Consider the following 19,452-nt stretch of genomic DNA (forward strand, 5'->3'; position numbering starts at 1 on the left):
GTTACCTACAAAAAACGTTCAGTGTACATTCATTGCGTTATTTCATACTAGATAATCTTGGACAGGCTATGCATGTAGGCTAGTTTGGGGTAATTTTATTGAACGCTGGGGCAGTGGCGCAAAACATGTTGAATCACCTTTCAGACTACTGTAGCCTAGTTGTCTAGTCTGGTCTGTAGACTACTGTACTAGGCTACTACACTACACCTGCCCACAACCATAGGCCTACGTCATAATGCTTCTATAGCCAACGTAATGTAGGCTCAAATTACACATAGCCTAATGGTTCAGATATTTTTACAGTCAGTCTTCGTTCCACATGATGGCTAGGCCTTAGACATGGTCAGAAATGCTTCAGACTATATTTAACTAAATAGGAAGATAGAAAACTTCATTCAGGACAGGTAAGATCTAACGTCCTGGAGAGATCTTTTGGGTCATCATCTGTGTTAATATAGGCTAATATAATAATAATACAATTTATTTATATAGCACTTTTAGCACAAGCACAGAGCACAACGTGCTTAATATAGTAGGCTACTGTAACCTTTTTTAAGGATGCATTTTCTCCCTGAAATTAGAGCTAGGCCTATATCCCCGTGGGGATCAATAAAGTATCTATCTATCTATCTATCTATCTATCTATCTATCTATCTATATTACTAGATAAGTCTCCCAGTCATTTAGTAGCTAATACAATGTATGAATTTGGGCTAAATGCATGTATATATAAATAACAATTAGGTACAGAATTAGGCTATGCCATATGAGATGCAGTGATACATTTATTAGTAATAGGCTATCAATTAATATTAATGGTTAAATTGGCGAAATAGGTGGTAGTAAGAGACCTAGAGCCCATCGGCATCAAATAAAATAATTAAAAAAGAAGCATAGGCAAAGAGTGACAGGCAAATGTAGTGTACTGTATGTCTGATTAATATCTAATTGTCTTCTATCTAATCAATCAGGTTCTTATTACAAGATGGTAAAATAGTTGTAGGCCTATCCATTAAAATGACTTCATTGACCCTTTTGTGAACCCCTACAATTATTAAAAAGTATGTGCATGTTGCCGGGGAGACAACAAGGCTATGAGTTGAGTTAATTTGCTTAGTCAAAGTGGTGGTTTATTAGACTCATATAGGCCCAAATAGCCTAACCTAGCCTCACTCACACATAACCCTTATGCTTTTCTAGTCATTTTCTGCAACCAGTTTGCATGCACAACTTCCAGTGATGTAAATTAGTATGTAATTAGGACGTCTACTCCAAATTGGTCTATAGTTTCAGGGTAGGTTCAGGGACTCGGACAGGAAACAGAGGGAATTACTCGTAAATACACCGACTCTAATTGCAGACAGGCCAACACATGTAGGACCTTACATCTTGACATTCGACCCCGTGACTTTGAGTACCCAACCAGTGCATCTACTCTATGGTTGCTGACTATCAAGTGTACATGAAGATCTGACCCCCTTGGGAGAGCAGTCAGGCAATGAGGAATAGCAATTGAAAAGAGGCCTAGGTTTAAACACTGGCCACTATCCTAATCCTCTATGTTGCAGTGGCCTATAGTTTAGAGCACTGAAAGGACAAGAACTACCTAGGATAGGGGGGTCAAATATGGCCCAGGCAAGATCAGGCCCGCCAGCAAATGAGGGGGGGCTTAATGTGCAATAAGCATTATCTCTATGATATGATAAATTAGCACTAGCACTACAAACCATCCTCAGGAAGGAAGAGGCCAAAAATAAACTGAAATGGAAGTATTTCAAGGGAGAAAAGAGCAGTATATGACAGTAGAGATGCACCGATTGCAATTTTCTGGGCCGATACCGATTTCCGATTTTTCATAGAGTTTGACCTGCCGATACCGATTTTAGCCGATTCCAATTTCATTTCTTCTAACCATTTTACAGCACACACACAAATAGTTATTTTCTATCTTTTCTTTGATAGAACATGTTAATATAGACGTGTAATCAACTTATCAATGATGAAATGGCTGTTTAAAAAAATGGAACCGGTGAGCAAACAGATTCTTTTTCAAGTCTAACTTCAGATGCAGTATCAAATTATGGATTAAGTTAAGTTATGGAACACCCATTTTATGCTTCTCACATCCAATATCCAACTAAAGATTTAAGAACAATTTTCATGATACATTTGAACATACTACCATGTAACATATTTTCATATGCATTGATGAATTTATGGGAGGGGGAGGGAAAAGTGGTAGCAGCCTAGTATCACGCAAACACAGGGGAGAAGTGCTAATAGCGATTAGGTGCTCCACCATATGAAAACAGTGCACGTCTGTTTTGCGGTGAAAGATTTAAATCCAAATTCCGGTTAAATGCATCAATTAGGCTATAGAAACTTTCAGAGACGACTGATTCAGTATTCAGAGCATCCGTTTTCTTCATTGTAGGCTACTATGTCAAAAGCAACTTTAACGTTTGTTTGCCTTTCTAATAGGCTATCGTTTGTTCACTTTCACTACATCCACTTCTCAATCTGCTAGACTAGGGTATTTTAAGACATAGCCCTAGTCTACGTGCAATAAATAGTTAGAGTATTTTTTTTCAGTGGAGTAGAACTACTAGGGCTACTGTATGTCGCTGCTTGTTGACATCTTTGATTATTTTTAATGTCGCAGTCGTTTATCTCCGTTCAGCAGGCTTGTGGTTCAGCTGTGGGCACGCAATTAGCGGCAGTGACGGGCGGTGATGAGCGATGTTTACGTAGCCTAATGAAGTGACAGCTTAGTAAATTCCACGCAGTAGGCCAATGGTAAAGCACAGCGTTTGCTGCATAGAAAAACTCAGTAGCCTATTAACGCTTTCTTTGTAGCCTTACATCCAGCCCTGAGTGTTGGCCTGGTTAGCTTCTTCAGACGTTGCAAACTCAGCTGGGTGTTGTTACAATTGCGGCGCACGAGTGTATTTGACCGGCATAAAATCGGCATTTGTCTCAGACTGACCGGCCGGTCGCCGGTCATGGCCGATCACGTGAAAATCGGCCGATTCCGGTCACCAGCCGATCTATCGGTGCATCTCTATATGACAGCAGTAATTACTTTGTATTTGTTAGCTCATAAGTGGGTATAGCAAAGTATATCATATAAAGTGAGTATATCATCAAACAACACTCTGGTACCCATACAGAATTAGGACTAGGGCAGCCGTGGCCTACTGGTTAGCGCTTCGGACTTGTAGGTTGCCGGTTCGAACCCCAACCAGTAGGCATGGTTGAAGTGCCCTTGAGCAAGGCACCTAACCCCTCACTGCTTCCTGAGCGCCGCTGTTGTTGCAGGCAGCTCACTGCGCCAGGATTAGTGTGTACTTCACCTCACTGTGTGTTCACTGTGTGCTGAGTGTGTTTCACTAATTCACGGCTTGGGATAAATGCAGAGACCAAATTTCCCTCACGGGATAAAAAGAGTATATACTTATACTACTTATACTTAATTGACCAATGACCAATGCAGTGACGCCCCCCTCGAGGTCTCATTCCAACAAATCTGGCCCACTGGATAATATGAGTTTCACATTCCTGACCTAGGGTCTATTTCTGGATGATAAGAGTAAACTTTCATTGGGGACCAAAAATATGTGAATTAGTACAGTTTTGAGTAAGACCGGAATATGAATTTACAATAGCATATAGAAAACTGTTTGCAAACTTTAGTGAATTCACTAGGCCTACAGTGGCTCATTTACATGTAGTGAATTTGGTGAATGCACTTATGGCCCAGCTCTGTTTATGACATAATGTACCATTGTGATGCAGGCAATGACATAATGTAGCATACCTTGTAGTTCAGTTATTGTACAGTATGACAGTTCCTTCATGAACCCCTTGCCATTTTGATTGAAAAATGTTATCTCTTCAATAGTGAACAGATTAGTTTCATTATTAATAAGGTAATTTTCCTCCAGACAGTGAAGAAAACATTTTGTGAGAATCTCACCATGGAAGGTAAGTGCCATTTTCAACATGACTGTAGTTTCTTTTGACCTCCGTAGACCTGGGTTTGAGTTTTAAGGATAAGGTGGTTGCATTTAGTGACCCTGAAATATTTTGGTATATTTTCACGTACAGGAGATCCTTCAGGACTCTCCGATGGCTCAAGCTCAGGATCTGCCCAAGGCTCCCCTCAGGAGAAGACGGACCTCTATGCTTTACAGGAATACATTCTAAACCTCACTGAGGAGTGAGTCCTATTTCTTACTAGCTATTCAAACAATGATGCACTTAAATAATAGGTGTTTGCAGATTACAAAGGGTCCTCTTTAAATGTCCTCTTCATATTTTTCTTAGGGATTGGATGGTTTTCAGCAGCATGCTGCATACTCCTGTGAGTACGGCTGTCCCTACAATACAGTGTGGCAACTAAGTTAAACTTTTCAATCCTCCTAAATTACCTTTTGTACCAAGATGTCGTTCCATTATCTGTTTTTGTTGCATTATGTGCACAATATGATTTCTTTTGTTGACCACAGATGACAAGGATGCAGTTTACTGAACTGTGCATGGCCGTCATGAAGATTGTGAGCCTGAGCTCCATTACTGTTATTCTGCCAGCATATGTCTGTGTGGCGAAGGACGTAGAAGCTTTGGCCAGCAGATCCTCAACGCCCACAACCTTCTCAGTCATGACCTCGACTGAAAGGTAGAATCAAGAAGAAACATTCCATTTGTGGCTACGCAATTCATTAGAAGGAAAGAAAGAGAGAGAGAGACAGTAATTCAAATTAAACTAAAGCTTGTGTAGCTTAAAGGGTTTGCATATAAGCAAGGACCAAATTCACATGAAGTCAGTAATATTCCAGAAGTCAGGTCACATGCACATAGATTTTATTGTTATGAAATATTAAGAACATTTCTCAATAATTGTATCTTCACTCAAGGTCTCCATCATCAGCGCCATACCGTAGTTCACGAGCCACATCTCCCAACTCGCTGGTGACTGATGAGAGTAGTGCCTCCTCCTCTTCACCTGAAGTGGCTGGTGGACCTGTGAGTGAGTTGGTGCGCAGGATGAAAGGTGCCCTGGCAACCTTGCGTAAATCGGTCTATGGCTCTGCCTGCACTGAAGCTACTACGGTGGCGCAGCATGGAGATACATCCCATGATCTGACGTGCATCACTACAATCCTGGAACAGCTGGTATCCAGTGGAAGCATTCACCAGATCGCCAGAAACCTTGTCAGTCAGGTTCAGGGTGTTCTTCACGACAGTAGTCCAACCTCAATTCCTGTGGCTGCCGGCAAAAGCGTTTCAGATTCCGTCCTTTATGCAACGGTAAAGAGATCTCCGAAGCGGACATTAAGCGCCTCTCGTTTAGTTTACACGTATGCTGAGGAGGCCATCAAGAATTTGCTGCAGCCATACTTACTCCCCCTTGTGACATGGAAAGCAGGTGAAGATATGGCCTCGTCCAAAATGTCCTCCAGCTCTTATGCCAGCAGTCGCCCACGTAGCTCTCTGGATCCTTCCAGACCTAATACTGCAACTTGGGATCGAGACACCACGTCCCCTTCACGTGCTTTTAGTGAAGTTGCAGATCTCTTCACTCGAGTCATGACTTTCCAAGTAATGGACATGGTTGATTCCGAGCTAAAGAGACATGCCCAGGTTAGGTTGTCATCCCCTGACAAAGAGAAAAGTGTCACTGAGGGAGAAGTTCCCCATCTGGTTGATGCAGTCCCAGGTCACTATGGCGGGCTGTTTTCTGGATTGATCAAGAGGTTCTTGTCAGAATTGTGCTATTCTGAATCTGCTCCCTCTAATGCAGAGGACAATGTCAGAGGCACACCGTCATCCCCTAGGAGCCAGAGCACACGATCTGGCACTGCAAGCTGTGAGTCAAAGTCTGCCTCACAAAAACTTAAAAACGTGTTAGGGCTGTTCACCAGGCTGATGGTTAGCCAAGTAATGGATATCGTTCAGGTGGAGTCGACAGTGGAACTGGAGCAGCCTCATAGCTCAGCAAGCAGACCATCAAGCTCTAAATTCTCTGATCAGCTCACCAGTTTGCACTCAGATGCCATCACTGATGGAGACATAACTGCGTGTTCTTCCCCTGTGGCCTCTGTGGTTGGTTCGGGCAGCAGTGACAATGGCTGCTTGGTCACTGTTCTAATGCTAAGACTGTTGGCCAAACTCAGAGATCAACCAACTGCTTCTGCTGACGTGATGGACTCCTCCAGGGAGTTGATTGAGAAAATCCTCTCTGAGTTCAGCAGCCATTCAGGAAGTCTAAACTTCTACACTTATCCGGGCAACGTAAAGATTCAGGCAATGTACCAAACCATGGATAAGTTCCTCCTGAAGGAGTTTGGACCTGAGGCTGTCCTGCAGAGAGCAGTGGAGACACAGGATGTGTCCTTTGATAACATCTTGCTCACAGCACTGAGGAGGGAACTGCTGCCCCAGGGTGATGCTAAAGCCACTTCTGTCCCAAGTGCTGCACCCTCCTTTGAGCCTGTGCCGGGAGCAGCAAATGGGCAAACTGCCAGGGAGAAGCCCAAAAGGAGACTCAATATAAAGGTACTACAAAACACATTTATTATTTACATTTCCCACAAATATCCTGTTTTCACACAATGACAATGTTTCACATTGTTTTAAGAGATGTTTATCTTTTCAATCAGATGCCAAAACTAGGCAGCAAGAAGGTGTCTCCCACTAAGGTCTTTTCAGACTTTAGTAAGTATTATTATTATTATTATTATTATTATTATGATTATTAGTATTGTTATTATTATTATTGTTGTTGTGTTGTTGTTGTTCACCTTTCTTCTCCCCTCTTCAGCCGGTGTAAGTGTAGAGACCCCTGCCCATCATACTCCATCCGTGTTCTCTTCTGGCCAGAGGACTCGCAAACGTTCCTTTTTTAGCAGGATGTTCACTTCACAAGGTTCATCAGAACCGTGAACAATTATTTTCTTGAAAACATTATTTTGCTGATTGTTCTGATTTATGTGCCTTATCGCTCCCTTATCCCCTCATGCCCCCCCCCCCCCCCCCCCCCCCAATAATAAAAATAATAGTAATAAATAATAGTAAATAATAATAAACATGCATAAATGAATGCATATTTGTATTGCTTTTTTATTGCTTTTTGGGAAATACTTTGATATCCTTGAATTTCACAAGATTTCACTTTGGAGGGACTAATTGACAAACCAAAGCTTTATATCTTATGGCTATCACTTCAGTTCACCAGAAGATGGCAATCTTTGAATATGAAGAAATACAAGTCTATTACTAACACTTTTCATGCATTTTATACTGCTTCAGTGTAAGGGGGGGTATAAGGGGGTTTTGACTGGAAAATTACAGTTGTCTGCATGCAGCCTGGAACATATCTCTGTTGTTTTTTCTTAAAAGTGTCTCACCCATGGAAAGAAGAGAAGTAAGAACAACTCTAATTCAAATGTGCTACTGGTTCTGTTGCATTGAACTACTTGGCAGCCCCTGTAAGACACATGGGAGAACTTCCTCTGTCCTCAATCGGTTTCAATCAACAGTCTGCACTCCTTCCACAGGATCTTGTATGGATCTAAAGCAGCATGCCCTCCTAGGCAAGCCTTTGTTACCCAGCATCCCCACACTCAGAGCCTGTTGTCTATAATATTGACATGATCAACATTAGATTCTCCCAAGCAATTAAGAATAAAAGGCTTTGTTTTTGTCCCACAACTTGCACGCCATGAATCCTCTGGTCCCCTACTTTGACTGAGCCTTCCGCTAGCCGAAAACTTTTTGGAAGACACAAAAGAAACAAACTGCTCTGTCCACAGGCGGTTCTGGATGGCGGATCTGAAGTCTGCAAGACACACACACACACATGCTTGTGGCTCTGGATATGTGTGTGAGCGACATACTCTAGCACTCGGAGCGTGCTATCAAAGGCTCACAGACCTGGAGCCCCTCTCCTTGTCAGTGGTTCCAGGCTTCCTCCTCAGCAACCGCGGGCACTGGGAATGGGGTTGGCCAGTCACATATGTGCTCTGTGTGCACAGGAGAGCAGAACTGATGCCTCACATCAGATGGTTTCACACAGGGTGCCCGCCTGACTAGTGTTGCCTCTCACTGTCAACAGGGGGCACACTTCTCTCACAGAAACAGCAGAAAGTTGCAGATAAATGGTTTCTGTTCATGCAGGGAGCTCTGTAAAAATATGTGACACTTTCTTTCCTCAAAAGGAGGTATTTTATAGTTGGTACAGTTGGAGGCATAGGTGGACACTCTGCATTATATTCCATATCAGAGGTATTGGTCAATGGCTGTATTTAAATTAAATAAGCATAATTTGAGATTAAGCTTTACTTGAAAATGTGACTGTCTGAAATTATGTACATCTCACACAAATCACACTGTACCATAACAGTCAACTCCCGAAAACCATTCATTATTTTATAGACTGTTCTGCATCACGCACTATACATGCTTCATCATAAGATCTGTGTGTGCTATATAAGACACCCTTGTTTTTACTAATGAAAGGCTCAGATAAATATTGACCCTGGTTCTATGGTAAACCTGTCCAAATCAGAGTAAATGGAAGTTATGGCCAGGTGGTCTTCTTCTAACATCAATCATGATATTTTAAATTATGTGGGATGTGGGAAGGGCCTGTGTCTCCTGAAGAAACAACTGAGGAAAAACAAACAAACAAACAAGTAAATAAAAAAGTTTGGGAACCAAAACCTTCAGGGTAGCCAATGCTAAATGCTTGGGAGATCCATAGTCTTATCTCCAAGATATCTTCAGAGCCCAAGACATGGGGTGGTAAAGTGATGATACTAAGTGAAATTGCCCCTCCTATACCGATATACATTGCAAAACATGTATACAGCATGAAAATGAATTTTTGAAATGGACAATTCGAAAATGAATATGGTTTATGGAATCTACAGCTCACCGTGTAGCTTTTCCATGTCAGGTAATACTTGACATAAAACATGTATTGTCTTTATCAAAGAACTTTATTGTTTTTAAATTGGATAATTTGTGATAGAGAGTGTTGTGTTTCCCTCTAACAGCTGGCCACCAGAATTAGGACACCATCTTTAACAAGGGAAAATGGGAGCTAGCACCTTTCTGTGCCCTCCTAATGAATAAAGATTAACAGGACTATCCATGCATACAGTAGATGGCAGGAGGAATATGCATCTGAAGTTTGAGGTGAAGCCTTAAGTTTTGCCTGTCTATCTCCTCATAACTGAATAACTAGGACATCCGCCAGTGACAGGGCCTCCAAATCAAACAAGAAACAGTTTAGTCAGCACAGGTAGACAAACATATGCCAGATCAGAAGGTAAGAGAACTTCAGTTTAGGTGACAATATTTTGAAATGGTACTGTTTGTCCCGATCCTGTGTCAGGACATGTTTGCCGACTTAACAGGTTTGTTAGAGTGGTTGTGAAAGATACACGGAAGGACATATTCACACACACACACACACACACATTTGATAGAACAATGTGAGATGTTGCGATCGATGAACAAGCCGCAAACTACAGTCATTTGCAGTGGGGTGTGAGAGAGAAGCTGGCAACTGTTAGAGACTGGGTGGAGCATTTTGGATGCTCTGCACAACAATGCTTCAGAGATTGGACCTAAATAGCTTAACTGAATGCTGTTGTATTATGCATGGTCTCCCATGCAAATGCCACAGCATTGACAGAAACCTTTGATCAGCTCCTCTTTGTGGCACTAACAGGCGAACAGTGCTCGGGTGTAATGACTACACCGTGGGGACTGGCGGAGAGATTCTATTAGAAAATGTGTTCAGTTTATTCACACTCTCATTTTGCACTCTGTGTCTCTCACTTCACCTCTTTTCTCTTTCCCTGTTTTTCTCTCCCTCTCTCTATTTTAACAATGCCTTTCGTCTTGTGTAAACCATACTTTTGGGAGTGAGTCACTGTGTTAGCCAGTGATGAGACGGTGGTGTTGGGTGAGTCTCTTTGAGACACACATGGCGGCACACCAGTCCAGAGCGTTCCGGAGGAGAAGGCTACAGATAAGGTGGCTGTAGAGCCGGCCGAGTGTGCTGATAAGGTGCGCACAAGTGAGAAACTGACAGCCCAAGGGCCCATGCTTCGTGACGATTAGCAACACAATAGCCAGGATATTCATACAGCTTTTTTTTTTAATACTCTCCAGGGATTTTGAGTGTTCTGTGGGAGGTAGACGAGGAGGGTGGTGGTGGTGTGTGTGTTTGTTTTTTTGTTTTTGTTTTTTTTTGGGGGGGGGGGGGGGGGGGGTGATATGAGAAACCTACCTTGGAAACTGGTCTCACCTGTTTGGAGAACTCTCCTGATTGTTTGCTCTTGGGATGAAAGAGGCAAGGCACATCTTCTATTGAATCCATATTTATTTCACAATGCCCACACAGTATGAGTCAGAGCAGACAGTGGGTTTGGCTCAGGAGCTTTCCTGAGCTTAGCCAGCCTTTGATCCATTCAAGAAAAAAAAATGCATTCCCATATAAAGATGCTTCCAGTGAATGGAAACAGTACACCTGCTAGACTGTGAGATGAAAGGCTGAATATTAGCAGTTGAATTCATAAACAGACTATAAAGATTATCTAAAGTAGGTTTAATAACAGATGCTGTTTGAAATATCCTATGTATAAAAGACTAAAATGCTATGAAGAGAGGGATGAATGCTCTAATGCTAGATTAGTTTTGGTCATGGATGCATAACGAATTCCTAAAAGTTTCAGACTTAACTTTGTTGAGCTGGGACCTGCTCAGTGAGTGGAGGCGATGATGTAGCAACACACAGCACACATATCGTTGTTTATTGTTTAATTTCCTTGACCATGTGACAACAGTGAGCAAATGTGGCATAACGCTTTGTCTCTCTAGCAGCCATTACTTCTTCATCAGTACGCTTGCTGGCCGGCAGGGGTGAACAGCTTGTCCCACACCTCCACCTTCATGATGGCTTTACCCAAGGGGGACATGGTGGCCTTGATGTCCAGGTAGCTTCCCACATAATTAATGCCCGAGCCGTTGGCCTCCTCCCTCACAAAGCCCTGCTGGTTCTTCTCGTAGTACATCTCCTTGTACAGGGACTCGTCACAGGCTCGGCTCTTGGGGTAGATCCCCACGGCGAACCAGTTCTTGTAGAGGTTGTAGTCCCAGGGCACAGACCACATGATGGCCAGAGTTTCGATGTGGTCGTTGCGGCTCCTCTCGAAGAGGTCATAGGTCATGACCCCCACACTGCCCTTCGCTTTAGCGCTGGTTTTGCTGAAGGTGCACACCTCGGTCTTCAGGGGGCGCACGGTGGGTTGAGGGGGGTTAAACGTCTCCCCATTCTCCAGGAAGACCCTGTTCCCCACAACATCACACTTTACATATAGAATGCACTACTTAGTGGAATTGCAGACAACAGGTTCTTCTCATAGCACAAAATTGTACAATGGTAGAAAGAGTACAAAGTGTAAGGCCTAAGGTCTTATGTAAAAATATGGGGGGGGGGCAGTCTTACCACTGTTCAAGTCAAATAAAACACAATTTAACCTGGTTATATACAGTTATAACAAAAATGCATTTGTAACATATGTTTTTTGCAGGAGATCAAGAGAAGTCTAAGAGAGTTCATTTGGATAAACGACCAATGAGTAATGGAAATCTAGACTGAGGTTACTTCAATTGCCTTATATTTTTCTGCATGTGTGATTTCTCCCAAACAAACTCCGTTTCTGAATAAGTGTCTCTCTTGCAAATCTATGTAAATGAGCAATGAGCAAACTCCCAAGTGGCCAAACATGGCTGCAGCAGGAGAAGTGACCACACAGGCTGCAAATGCAAATACAAATACTGGTGCATTAATTGTGGTTTACATTCTGAGGTATAGATTGTGGCAGTGAAATGAATGGGCTGGAAGAGTCCAGGAGACAGTTGTAAGAATCACTGCGGTTTTCTGCCTTGTGCTTTTGAGACACTCTTTGTTCCACTATGTCTTGACCGGTGTAATTTACTGATGGAGCCCAACAATGTGCACTCACCTGGGGTTGAGCAAGCAGTAGTTATTGGTGATGTTGGATATCTCAATGGTCGCATTCCGACGGGTGCCTACGTTGGCTGCCACGGCCTCTGCAGATTCAGACATGTTTTTTTTTTCCGTGTGTGCAAACGTGTGCCTTTTTATCTCTGTGAATGTCTGGTTTCCTTTGTGTCCTAGGAGAAAGACAACAGATGTTCATGTACAAAGTGAGTATGAGAGAAAGAGAGGTGGAATGAAGGGTGATGGAGGGGAAGAAATAGCATGCAGCTGTCAGGCACCCCTCCCACCCCCCCATTATCACACCATTATTATATAGTGCTATACCTCTTCTAAAACCGCACTCACAACTGTGTTATACCAAACATCTGCACCCTGCCACGACTCACACGTTCCCATCTGGAGGCCCACCACTTCTTCCCCCCGTATAGTACTGTACAATTAAATAGCTAATTTATTGGCTGACTAAATTCAGCACCGCTGCAACCTTGAATTTCCCCTGGGGATCAATAAAGTATCTATCTATCTATCTATCTATCTATCTATCTATCTATCTAAGTCTTCTGGTGATAAACAAACACATAAAGAAAACAGTAATAAACTAATAAATTAGATGCAAGCATGCATCTGGGGTCATACCATTTGACGCAACAACTTGACTTGTGAGTTTCTAACCCCTGAACCTTCACACCTGACTGTAGCTTGAGCCCTCACCTCGCACCCTAACCCCAAACTCATCTCTGACCTTGACCCTTGACCTGTAGCGGCTGTAACTTTGTGGTGCATGATCAGCATCTGCTCAGTCCTCTTAATTACCGCCCAGAGAGCCAGATCATTCTGAGCAAGGGAGGAAAATCCATTCCTTCAGTCCATACTTCAATACAGCCCAATAATACAGACATACTCCAAGCAAACAAATAAACAAGACAAGCCAGCGTGATAATAGTGCTTATCTCATTCCAGTGCTAGCACATAATGTGAGTATGAAGGTGTATGTTGATACAAGTTAATCTTTATCAAGCCTAAATTCCTTGTATGACCTCTATATTAATTCTAAAACAAGTCTCAGAGATTCTGTTCTGTTACATTGAGCATATTTAGTTGAGAGGACATACCTGAGACTCCCGTTAGCAGCCTAGCTCTTGGGTGTAAAGTTCCTCAGAGGTTTCTTCAACTCCTTTTCACTTTTTCAAGCACACACCCTCTTCACAAACTAAACACACACATGCACACACGCACACACACAGGAAATTTCTCCCCTCCTCTCCACCCCGTTTCTCTCTCTCTCTCTCTCTCTCTCTCTCTCTCTCTCTCTCTCTCTCTCTCTCTCACACACACACACACACACACACACACACACACACACACACACACACACGCACACACACACATCTACAGAGACTTTGAAAGGTGTGCAGCGTGTGTCATGCAGCCCCACAGATCCCCGCCCTGATGAGTGAGTACAGCCCAACAGACCAGAACAATGGAGTTCCTGGCACCGGCCCATTACACAAGCACGGAGTGGCACTCTGGGACCCATGTTGCTCAACCCTGATAGATTGCTTCTGTCTGGATGCATGACTGATTCTGGCTCTCGTCCATCTCAGGTGTCTGCTGTGTTGCTCAACAGGGATTCGGGTTGAAACAGGACCAGTGGAGACGGGAACCGCTGGGATTCATGCAGTGGGCTTTTAAGGTGGGGCTCAGATAGCATTGTGCAAGGTTGGAAACCAAACACATAATTCTCTCTTTTTTTTCTTCCTTTCTTTCTCGTTGTGATAACAATGAGAAGCCCTTTATCTCTGTTGCCAAGGAAAACAGATATGCTTGTGTTTTGGATGCCAGCCCACAATGTTTTGCTCATATCATCAGATATTATTTTTTAAATGAACAATTTAAGAGTTTGTTTCCAAAATGCTATATCTCCATTTTTAAAAACATTAAAGTCATGTAATTTAATTGTGTATTTCAGGTAATAACAATCAAATTGCAGTTGTGTTGTTTTGTTTGAGTAAATTAAATGACAATACCCAATTACAGTTGTACTGAAATTACTTGGAAAACAAAATGTAAAAAAATATTTGTGAAAATTCATTAAAATGGTGGATATAGCTTTTTGGAACCAAACTCTTCAATTACAGTGATTATGATTGACATTCTCAAAGCAGCTATGATGGTTTATGTAGAAATGAAAGACATTCACAGTGGTGAGTGTGCATACATGTTTTATTGCATCTAAACTCAAAGACAATTCCATCTGGTTCATGTTAAAAAAAAAAAAACTGCTGTCTTCAATGACGATGTCATTTCATATGCTGTGAATCTCTGCACCACCTGCTCTTACTCTCTCAATGCCCCATCTTATCACACAGCTCTCACTCTCTCAATGCCCCATCTTATCATACAGCATCTTATCATACAGCTCTCACTCTCTCAATGCCCCATCTTATCATACAGCTCTCACTCTCTCAATGCCCCATCTTATCATATAGCTCTCTCAATGCCCCATCTTATCATACAGCTCTCACTCTCTCAATGCCCCATCTTATCATACAGCTCCAGCTTCAGTATGGCCTGGCCCATGTTGGACATGGTGGCCCTCAGGTCCACGTGGGCCCCTCTGTGCACCAGTCCCGAGCCCCCAGCCTCCACGCGGGTGAACAGGGTGAAGTCCTTGCCCTCGTACATGTGGTTGTACAGGTGCTTGTCACAGGCACGCTCCGCCTCGAAGGCCCCGACTGCCATCCAGTTCTTGTACATGTTCTTGTCGAAGGGAACGGAGAACATGATGGCCACGCGCTCGGTGCACAGCCGGTTCTGCATGTGGAAGAGGTCGTAGGTCAGGACCCCCACAGCCCCTGTGGCCGTGTTGTCGTCCTTGGTGAAGGAGCAGACCTCGGTCTTTGTGGTGCGGACGGTGGGCTGGGGCGGGTGGAAGCAGAAGCCGCTTGCCATGTAGACTCTGTGGAGAGGAAGGTGGGAAGTGGAGAAGAGAGCAGGGAAGGGAGATGGACCAGAGTTGAAAAACAGAGAAAGCGAAGTCTATCTTTTAACACCAGTAAGCCTATAGATAGTGTTTGAATAGCACACATGAGATTTTCCTCTTACTCTCACTATAACTTGAGCTAGAAAATTATTTTATCCTGTCCATAGATTCAAGAGCTATAGTTATAGTGAAAATTTTATTTTTGGCACAGTGTATTCACACATCTAATATAAGCTTGTTCCACTAACTTAGAAATAATGGAAGTGAGCAAGTCCCATTTTTTTTTTTTTCAAGCCCAACAGGGGACAGAATCCGTTGGCTGGATAGCTCTGAGCTGTCTACCCTGCTCTCCCTCCCCTTGCTACAGCGGTTCCTGTGAGCCGGGTGTGGAGGCGGTGGCTATGATGTCGCCGTACTTAGGGTTGATGAGGCAGTAGAAGCTGCTGACGTTGGTGATCTCCACGGTACAGTTCCTGTTGGTGGTCAGGGTGGCCGACACGGCCTCGGCTGTCTCAGGCATGCTGGCTGGCGGTGGGTCTCCGAGGACAAGGGCCGCTGCGAAAAAAGGACTAACCAGGGGAGCAGAACCAAATTAAACAGCGGCCAAAAATAGCAGCAGGACATAGCTGAAGGACTAAATGATAAGCATTTTTTTGGAAAGGATATGACAAAAGAGAGGGTGGAAATGTAACTTTCCTAAGTGAGGAAAGGCATTAAATTCAGTCCAGAGTACAGTTTTTTTGGAAGTTGACTGGGAACGTATATAAATAGCATTATGTAGCAGCTGAAATATCATCATCATTGATGCATCATCACACAACATTGAGGGATAATATATCAAGTCAAGTCAAGTCATATTTATTTATATAGCACACTTAAACGCAATGTTATTGACCCAAGGTGCTCAGGAATAAAATAAACAGTAATAAAAACAAAAAATAAAGACATAAATGACAAAAAATCAAAATAAATAAATGAAAATACAAAATAATAATAATAATAATAATAATAATAATAATAATAATAATAATAAACAGATTATGATTGTAGATAAAAATAAACATATGGTTACTGAAACTACTACTACTACAGGCCTAGAGAAAGATGTACAGTAAAGTTAGATGCCAGTTAATATAATGCAGAAAAGAAATAGAAATAAGATTAAATAAATAAAAAATAAAATAAAAATAAACAACCAAACAAGGGGAGAAATTAATGGACATTATAGGCCAAAGAAAATAGATGGGTCTTTAAATTTGATTTAAAACTACTGATGGTGGGAGAGGACTTAATTTCTATAGGGAGATTGTTCCAGAGTCTAGGGGCAGCAACAGAAAAAGCTCTATCACCTTTAGTTTTAAGGGTTGCCTTTGGGACTGATAGGAGAAGTTGTGAGGAAGACCTCAGTGGCCTAGAAGGACAGTAGGGACTTAAAAGGTCACAGATATACTGTGGTGCCATTCCATTTAGGGCTTTGAAAACAAAAAGTAAAACTTTAAAATGAATTCTGTAATTGACAGGTAACCAATGGAGTTGGGCCAGCACAGGACTTATGTGCATATGTTTCTTTGTTCCAGTAAGAAGCCTAGCGGCTGCATTTTGGACTAATTGAAGTCTAGCAAGGGTAGATTGGTTCAGACCTAAATACAGAGAGTTACAATAGTCCAGCCTAGATGTAACAAAAGCATGGATTACAGTTTCTAAGTCAGTATATGAGAGCCAGGGCTTTAATTTAGCTATTTGTCTTAGTTGAAAAAAACTTCCCTTAACCACACTACTGACTTGCTTATTGAAATTCAAAGAGGAATCTAGGAAAACACCTAGATTTCTGATCTCACTGTGGCAATATATGTTCTTGAAACAGATGTGTTTTTAACAGCTTGAACTTTTCAGTTAGCACACATTTTTTTCCTAACTGCATATGACAACACCATTTTAGAAAAACACAATTTTTATATCAAATTTACACCTTGAGCAAGCTGCAAGCTGCAAGCTGCAAAAGCTTTTAAAAGCAACAGATGAAGAAACTGCAACTGCAAGCATTCAACTTTTTTGTGCCAGACAAAAAGATATATACTGTAAATATATATGTAAATTGACATGTTGGTTAAAAAAAGACTCTTTTAAGACACTTATTTTAAAAGTAATTATTTCATATTGACGTAAAGTCAAAGAATCACTGTCAAAAACGTACCTCAGTGTGTTCAATGCTGTGAGAAGGGAATCCACAGGAATCCAGTTTGCAACAAGAGAGGGGCGGATAAAAGTTCCTTATTCTCTCTTCCCCGCTCCATATGACCCTCCCTTCTTTCCGTCCTGTCAGCTCACAGGTGTCAAATCCAACAAATGGGTGGGTCCCTTCCTTCTCATACTTGGTATTGCTTGAAAATTTGACTTACCTGATTTATATTTCGCTTAAGGTATTTGAAAGACTTAGTTGTTGAACAAAATATGAACTATGAACATGAAGTACCCATGAGCAAGGCACCTAACCCCTCACTGTTCCCCCAGCACCACTGTTGCAAGGCAGCTCACTGCTCTGGGTTAGTGTGTGCTTCACCTCACTGTGTGCTCATTGTGTGCTTCACCTCACTGCATGTTCACTGTGTGCTCTGTATGTCTCACTAATTCACAGATGAGATAAATGCAGAGACCAAATTCCTTGTATACGCAAGTAAATTTGGCCTACAAACCTATGGACCCTTTCAAGAGAGTTCCATTATCAGCATCATAGTTGGCCCCACAAGACTTCCTTTTTAACGTTCCATATGTTATCTTAATGCAGAGGAAGTAGATTGGGGCCCAAATAGAACGTTCAAGCATTGTTTTTGTTTACCTTGTTGAAAGGGTCTATACATTTATATTTCTACATGTGATAGGAATAGGAATAGGGAGCCAACCTGGTGGGATGGGATGGTACAGTAGCCTTTTTCCTGAAACATGGAAGTAACTTTATCTATCGTTAACTTTGTTTGGACTTGCATTCATGATGTACCTTGGTCAAAAAGAGTTTTGTGATGAAATAGAAAAGTAAATAAGTAGAAATCTTACTGCAGTGCTGGTGTGTGTGTGTGTGTGTGTGTGTGTGTGTGTGTGTGTGTGTGTGTGAGTGTGTGTGTGTGTGTGTGTTGGGGGAGGCTAGGGATAGTGGAGCTGGGATGAGTTTCAGCAGGAGTTTATTCTTTACTTCTTATGCTGCCATGACAGCCGCCACACTGGTGACAGCAGGTTCCAGAGGGGCAGCAGACAGAGAGCGAGAGACAGGCAGAGACAGAGAGAGAGTGGGCTCAGCTCTGCAGCATTGCAGCTTTGCAAGAACCAACCTGCCGATCCCCACCCCAGCTCTGTACCCTCTTACAATGCACACACACATACATACACACACACACACACACACACACACACACACACACACACACATGCACCCACACACACACACACACACACACATAGCACATCATACACACACACACACAAACTGAGCACATCATACGCACAGCACATCATACACACACGCACACACACACACACACACACACACACACACACACACACACACACACACACACACACACACACACACACACACACACACAGCACATCATACACACAGAGCACATCATACGCACACACACACACACAGCACATCATACACACACACACACGCACACACACAGACACACACAGACACACAGCACATCATACACCCACACCCTGGCACAGTCACAGTCACATTCCTGGACAAATACACAGCCAGCCAAACTGATATAAACACTCAAAGCAATAAAACAAACACTCATCATGCTCAAACATGAATATGCCACACCCATGCAAGCACACTCACACACTGTTGTTGTAGCCACCTCTTGGAAACAAAGCAGTCTCTTCAGCGACCTTTGGAGATGACCAGACTGAGAACTCTACTGTGGCATATACTGTAGGCAGAGGCACATTTGGATATTGATGAAGGAAACACTGGTTTAAAGGTCAAAGCTGTCCACTCATCCTGTAAGACAGCCTTCCTAATGTCTCTGGAAATTGCTGTGTCACTGCACTGCAGAAAGTCCCACTTGTGCTTGGACACTGACCACCGGTGTTTACCAGGCTAGTGCATCAACTGCGGAGTAAAATAAAAAAAACACAGAACACGAAGAGATGCCCACTTTATTGAGACCTCACTTCTATTTATTTTTTTGACAAGAATGACTCAGTATTGTATATACAGTACGTTATTTAAAGGCAATTGGGTGTACAACAAAACATTACTTAAAAGTGCAAAAAGATGTGAAGAACAATAGAAAAGTGCTGAATGTTGCAAATCAAAACTTTTGAGATCAATATCTTAACATGACAAAAAAGGTTGCATAGAACAGCACGTAATTTAAGCTATTTTGAAAACATTTAGAAGTTATTGCTATTGATTTGATGT

General features: G+C 42.4%; 3 protein-coding genes across 5 annotated transcripts; 1 reads left to right on the top strand and 2 right to left on the bottom strand.

Annotated features, from left to right (window-relative positions):
• Nucleotides 1–295: 295 nt before the first annotated feature.
• Nucleotides 296–7,032, top strand: LOC121706024 (chitinase-like protein PB1E7.04c). Of its 2 annotated transcripts, none has more exons than XM_042087458.1 (8): nt 296–404; nt 3,945–3,984; nt 4,108–4,219; nt 4,327–4,363; nt 4,509–4,678; nt 4,917–6,558; nt 6,663–6,717; nt 6,824–7,032. In XM_042087458.1, the coding sequence occupies exons 2-8, from the start codon at nt 3,978–3,980 to the stop codon at nt 6,943–6,945; spliced, it is 2,145 nt and encodes a 714-aa protein (XP_041943392.1). In that variant the 5' UTR covers nt 296–404; nt 3,945–3,977; the 3' UTR covers nt 6,946–7,032. The 2 variants fall into 2 exon arrangements, with proteins under 2 accessions (XP_041943392.1, XP_041943393.1); XM_042087459.1 differs by having other exon boundaries at nt 305–404; nt 3,949–3,984.
• A 3,346-nt stretch (nt 7,033–10,378) lies between these two features.
• Nucleotides 10,379–13,293, bottom strand: apnl (actinoporin-like protein). Its single transcript, XM_042087490.1, has 3 exons — nt 13,153–13,293; nt 12,042–12,213; nt 10,379–11,361 (listed from the first exon to the last, which is right to left on the bottom strand). The coding sequence occupies exons 2-3, from the start codon at nt 12,143–12,145 to the stop codon at nt 10,911–10,913; spliced, it is 555 nt and encodes a 184-aa protein (XP_041943424.1). The 5' UTR covers nt 12,146–12,213; nt 13,153–13,293; the 3' UTR covers nt 10,379–10,910.
• A 1,096-nt stretch (nt 13,294–14,389) lies between these two features.
• On the bottom strand, nt 14,390–17,442 carry LOC121706047 (bryoporin). Of its 2 annotated transcripts, XM_042087493.1 has the most exons (4): nt 17,218–17,442; nt 15,440–15,592; nt 14,582–14,999; nt 14,390–14,517 (listed from the first exon to the last, which is right to left on the bottom strand). In XM_042087493.1, exons 2-4 carry the CDS (start codon nt 15,541–15,543, stop codon nt 14,506–14,508), a joined length of 534 nt encoding a protein of 177 aa, XP_041943427.1. In that variant the 5' UTR covers nt 15,544–15,592; nt 17,218–17,442; the 3' UTR covers nt 14,390–14,505. The 2 variants fall into 2 exon arrangements, with proteins under 2 accessions (XP_041943427.1, XP_041943426.1); XM_042087492.1 differs by having other exon boundaries at nt 14,392–14,999; nt 17,218–17,372.
• Nucleotides 17,443–19,452: the final 2,010 nt, after the last annotated feature.

This window comes from Alosa sapidissima, chromosome 3 (assembly GCF_018492685.1).
Source record: "Alosa sapidissima isolate fAloSap1 chromosome 3, fAloSap1.pri, whole genome shotgun sequence".
In the NCBI taxonomy this organism is placed as follows: domain Eukaryota; kingdom Metazoa; phylum Chordata; class Actinopteri; order Clupeiformes; family Clupeidae; genus Alosa; species Alosa sapidissima.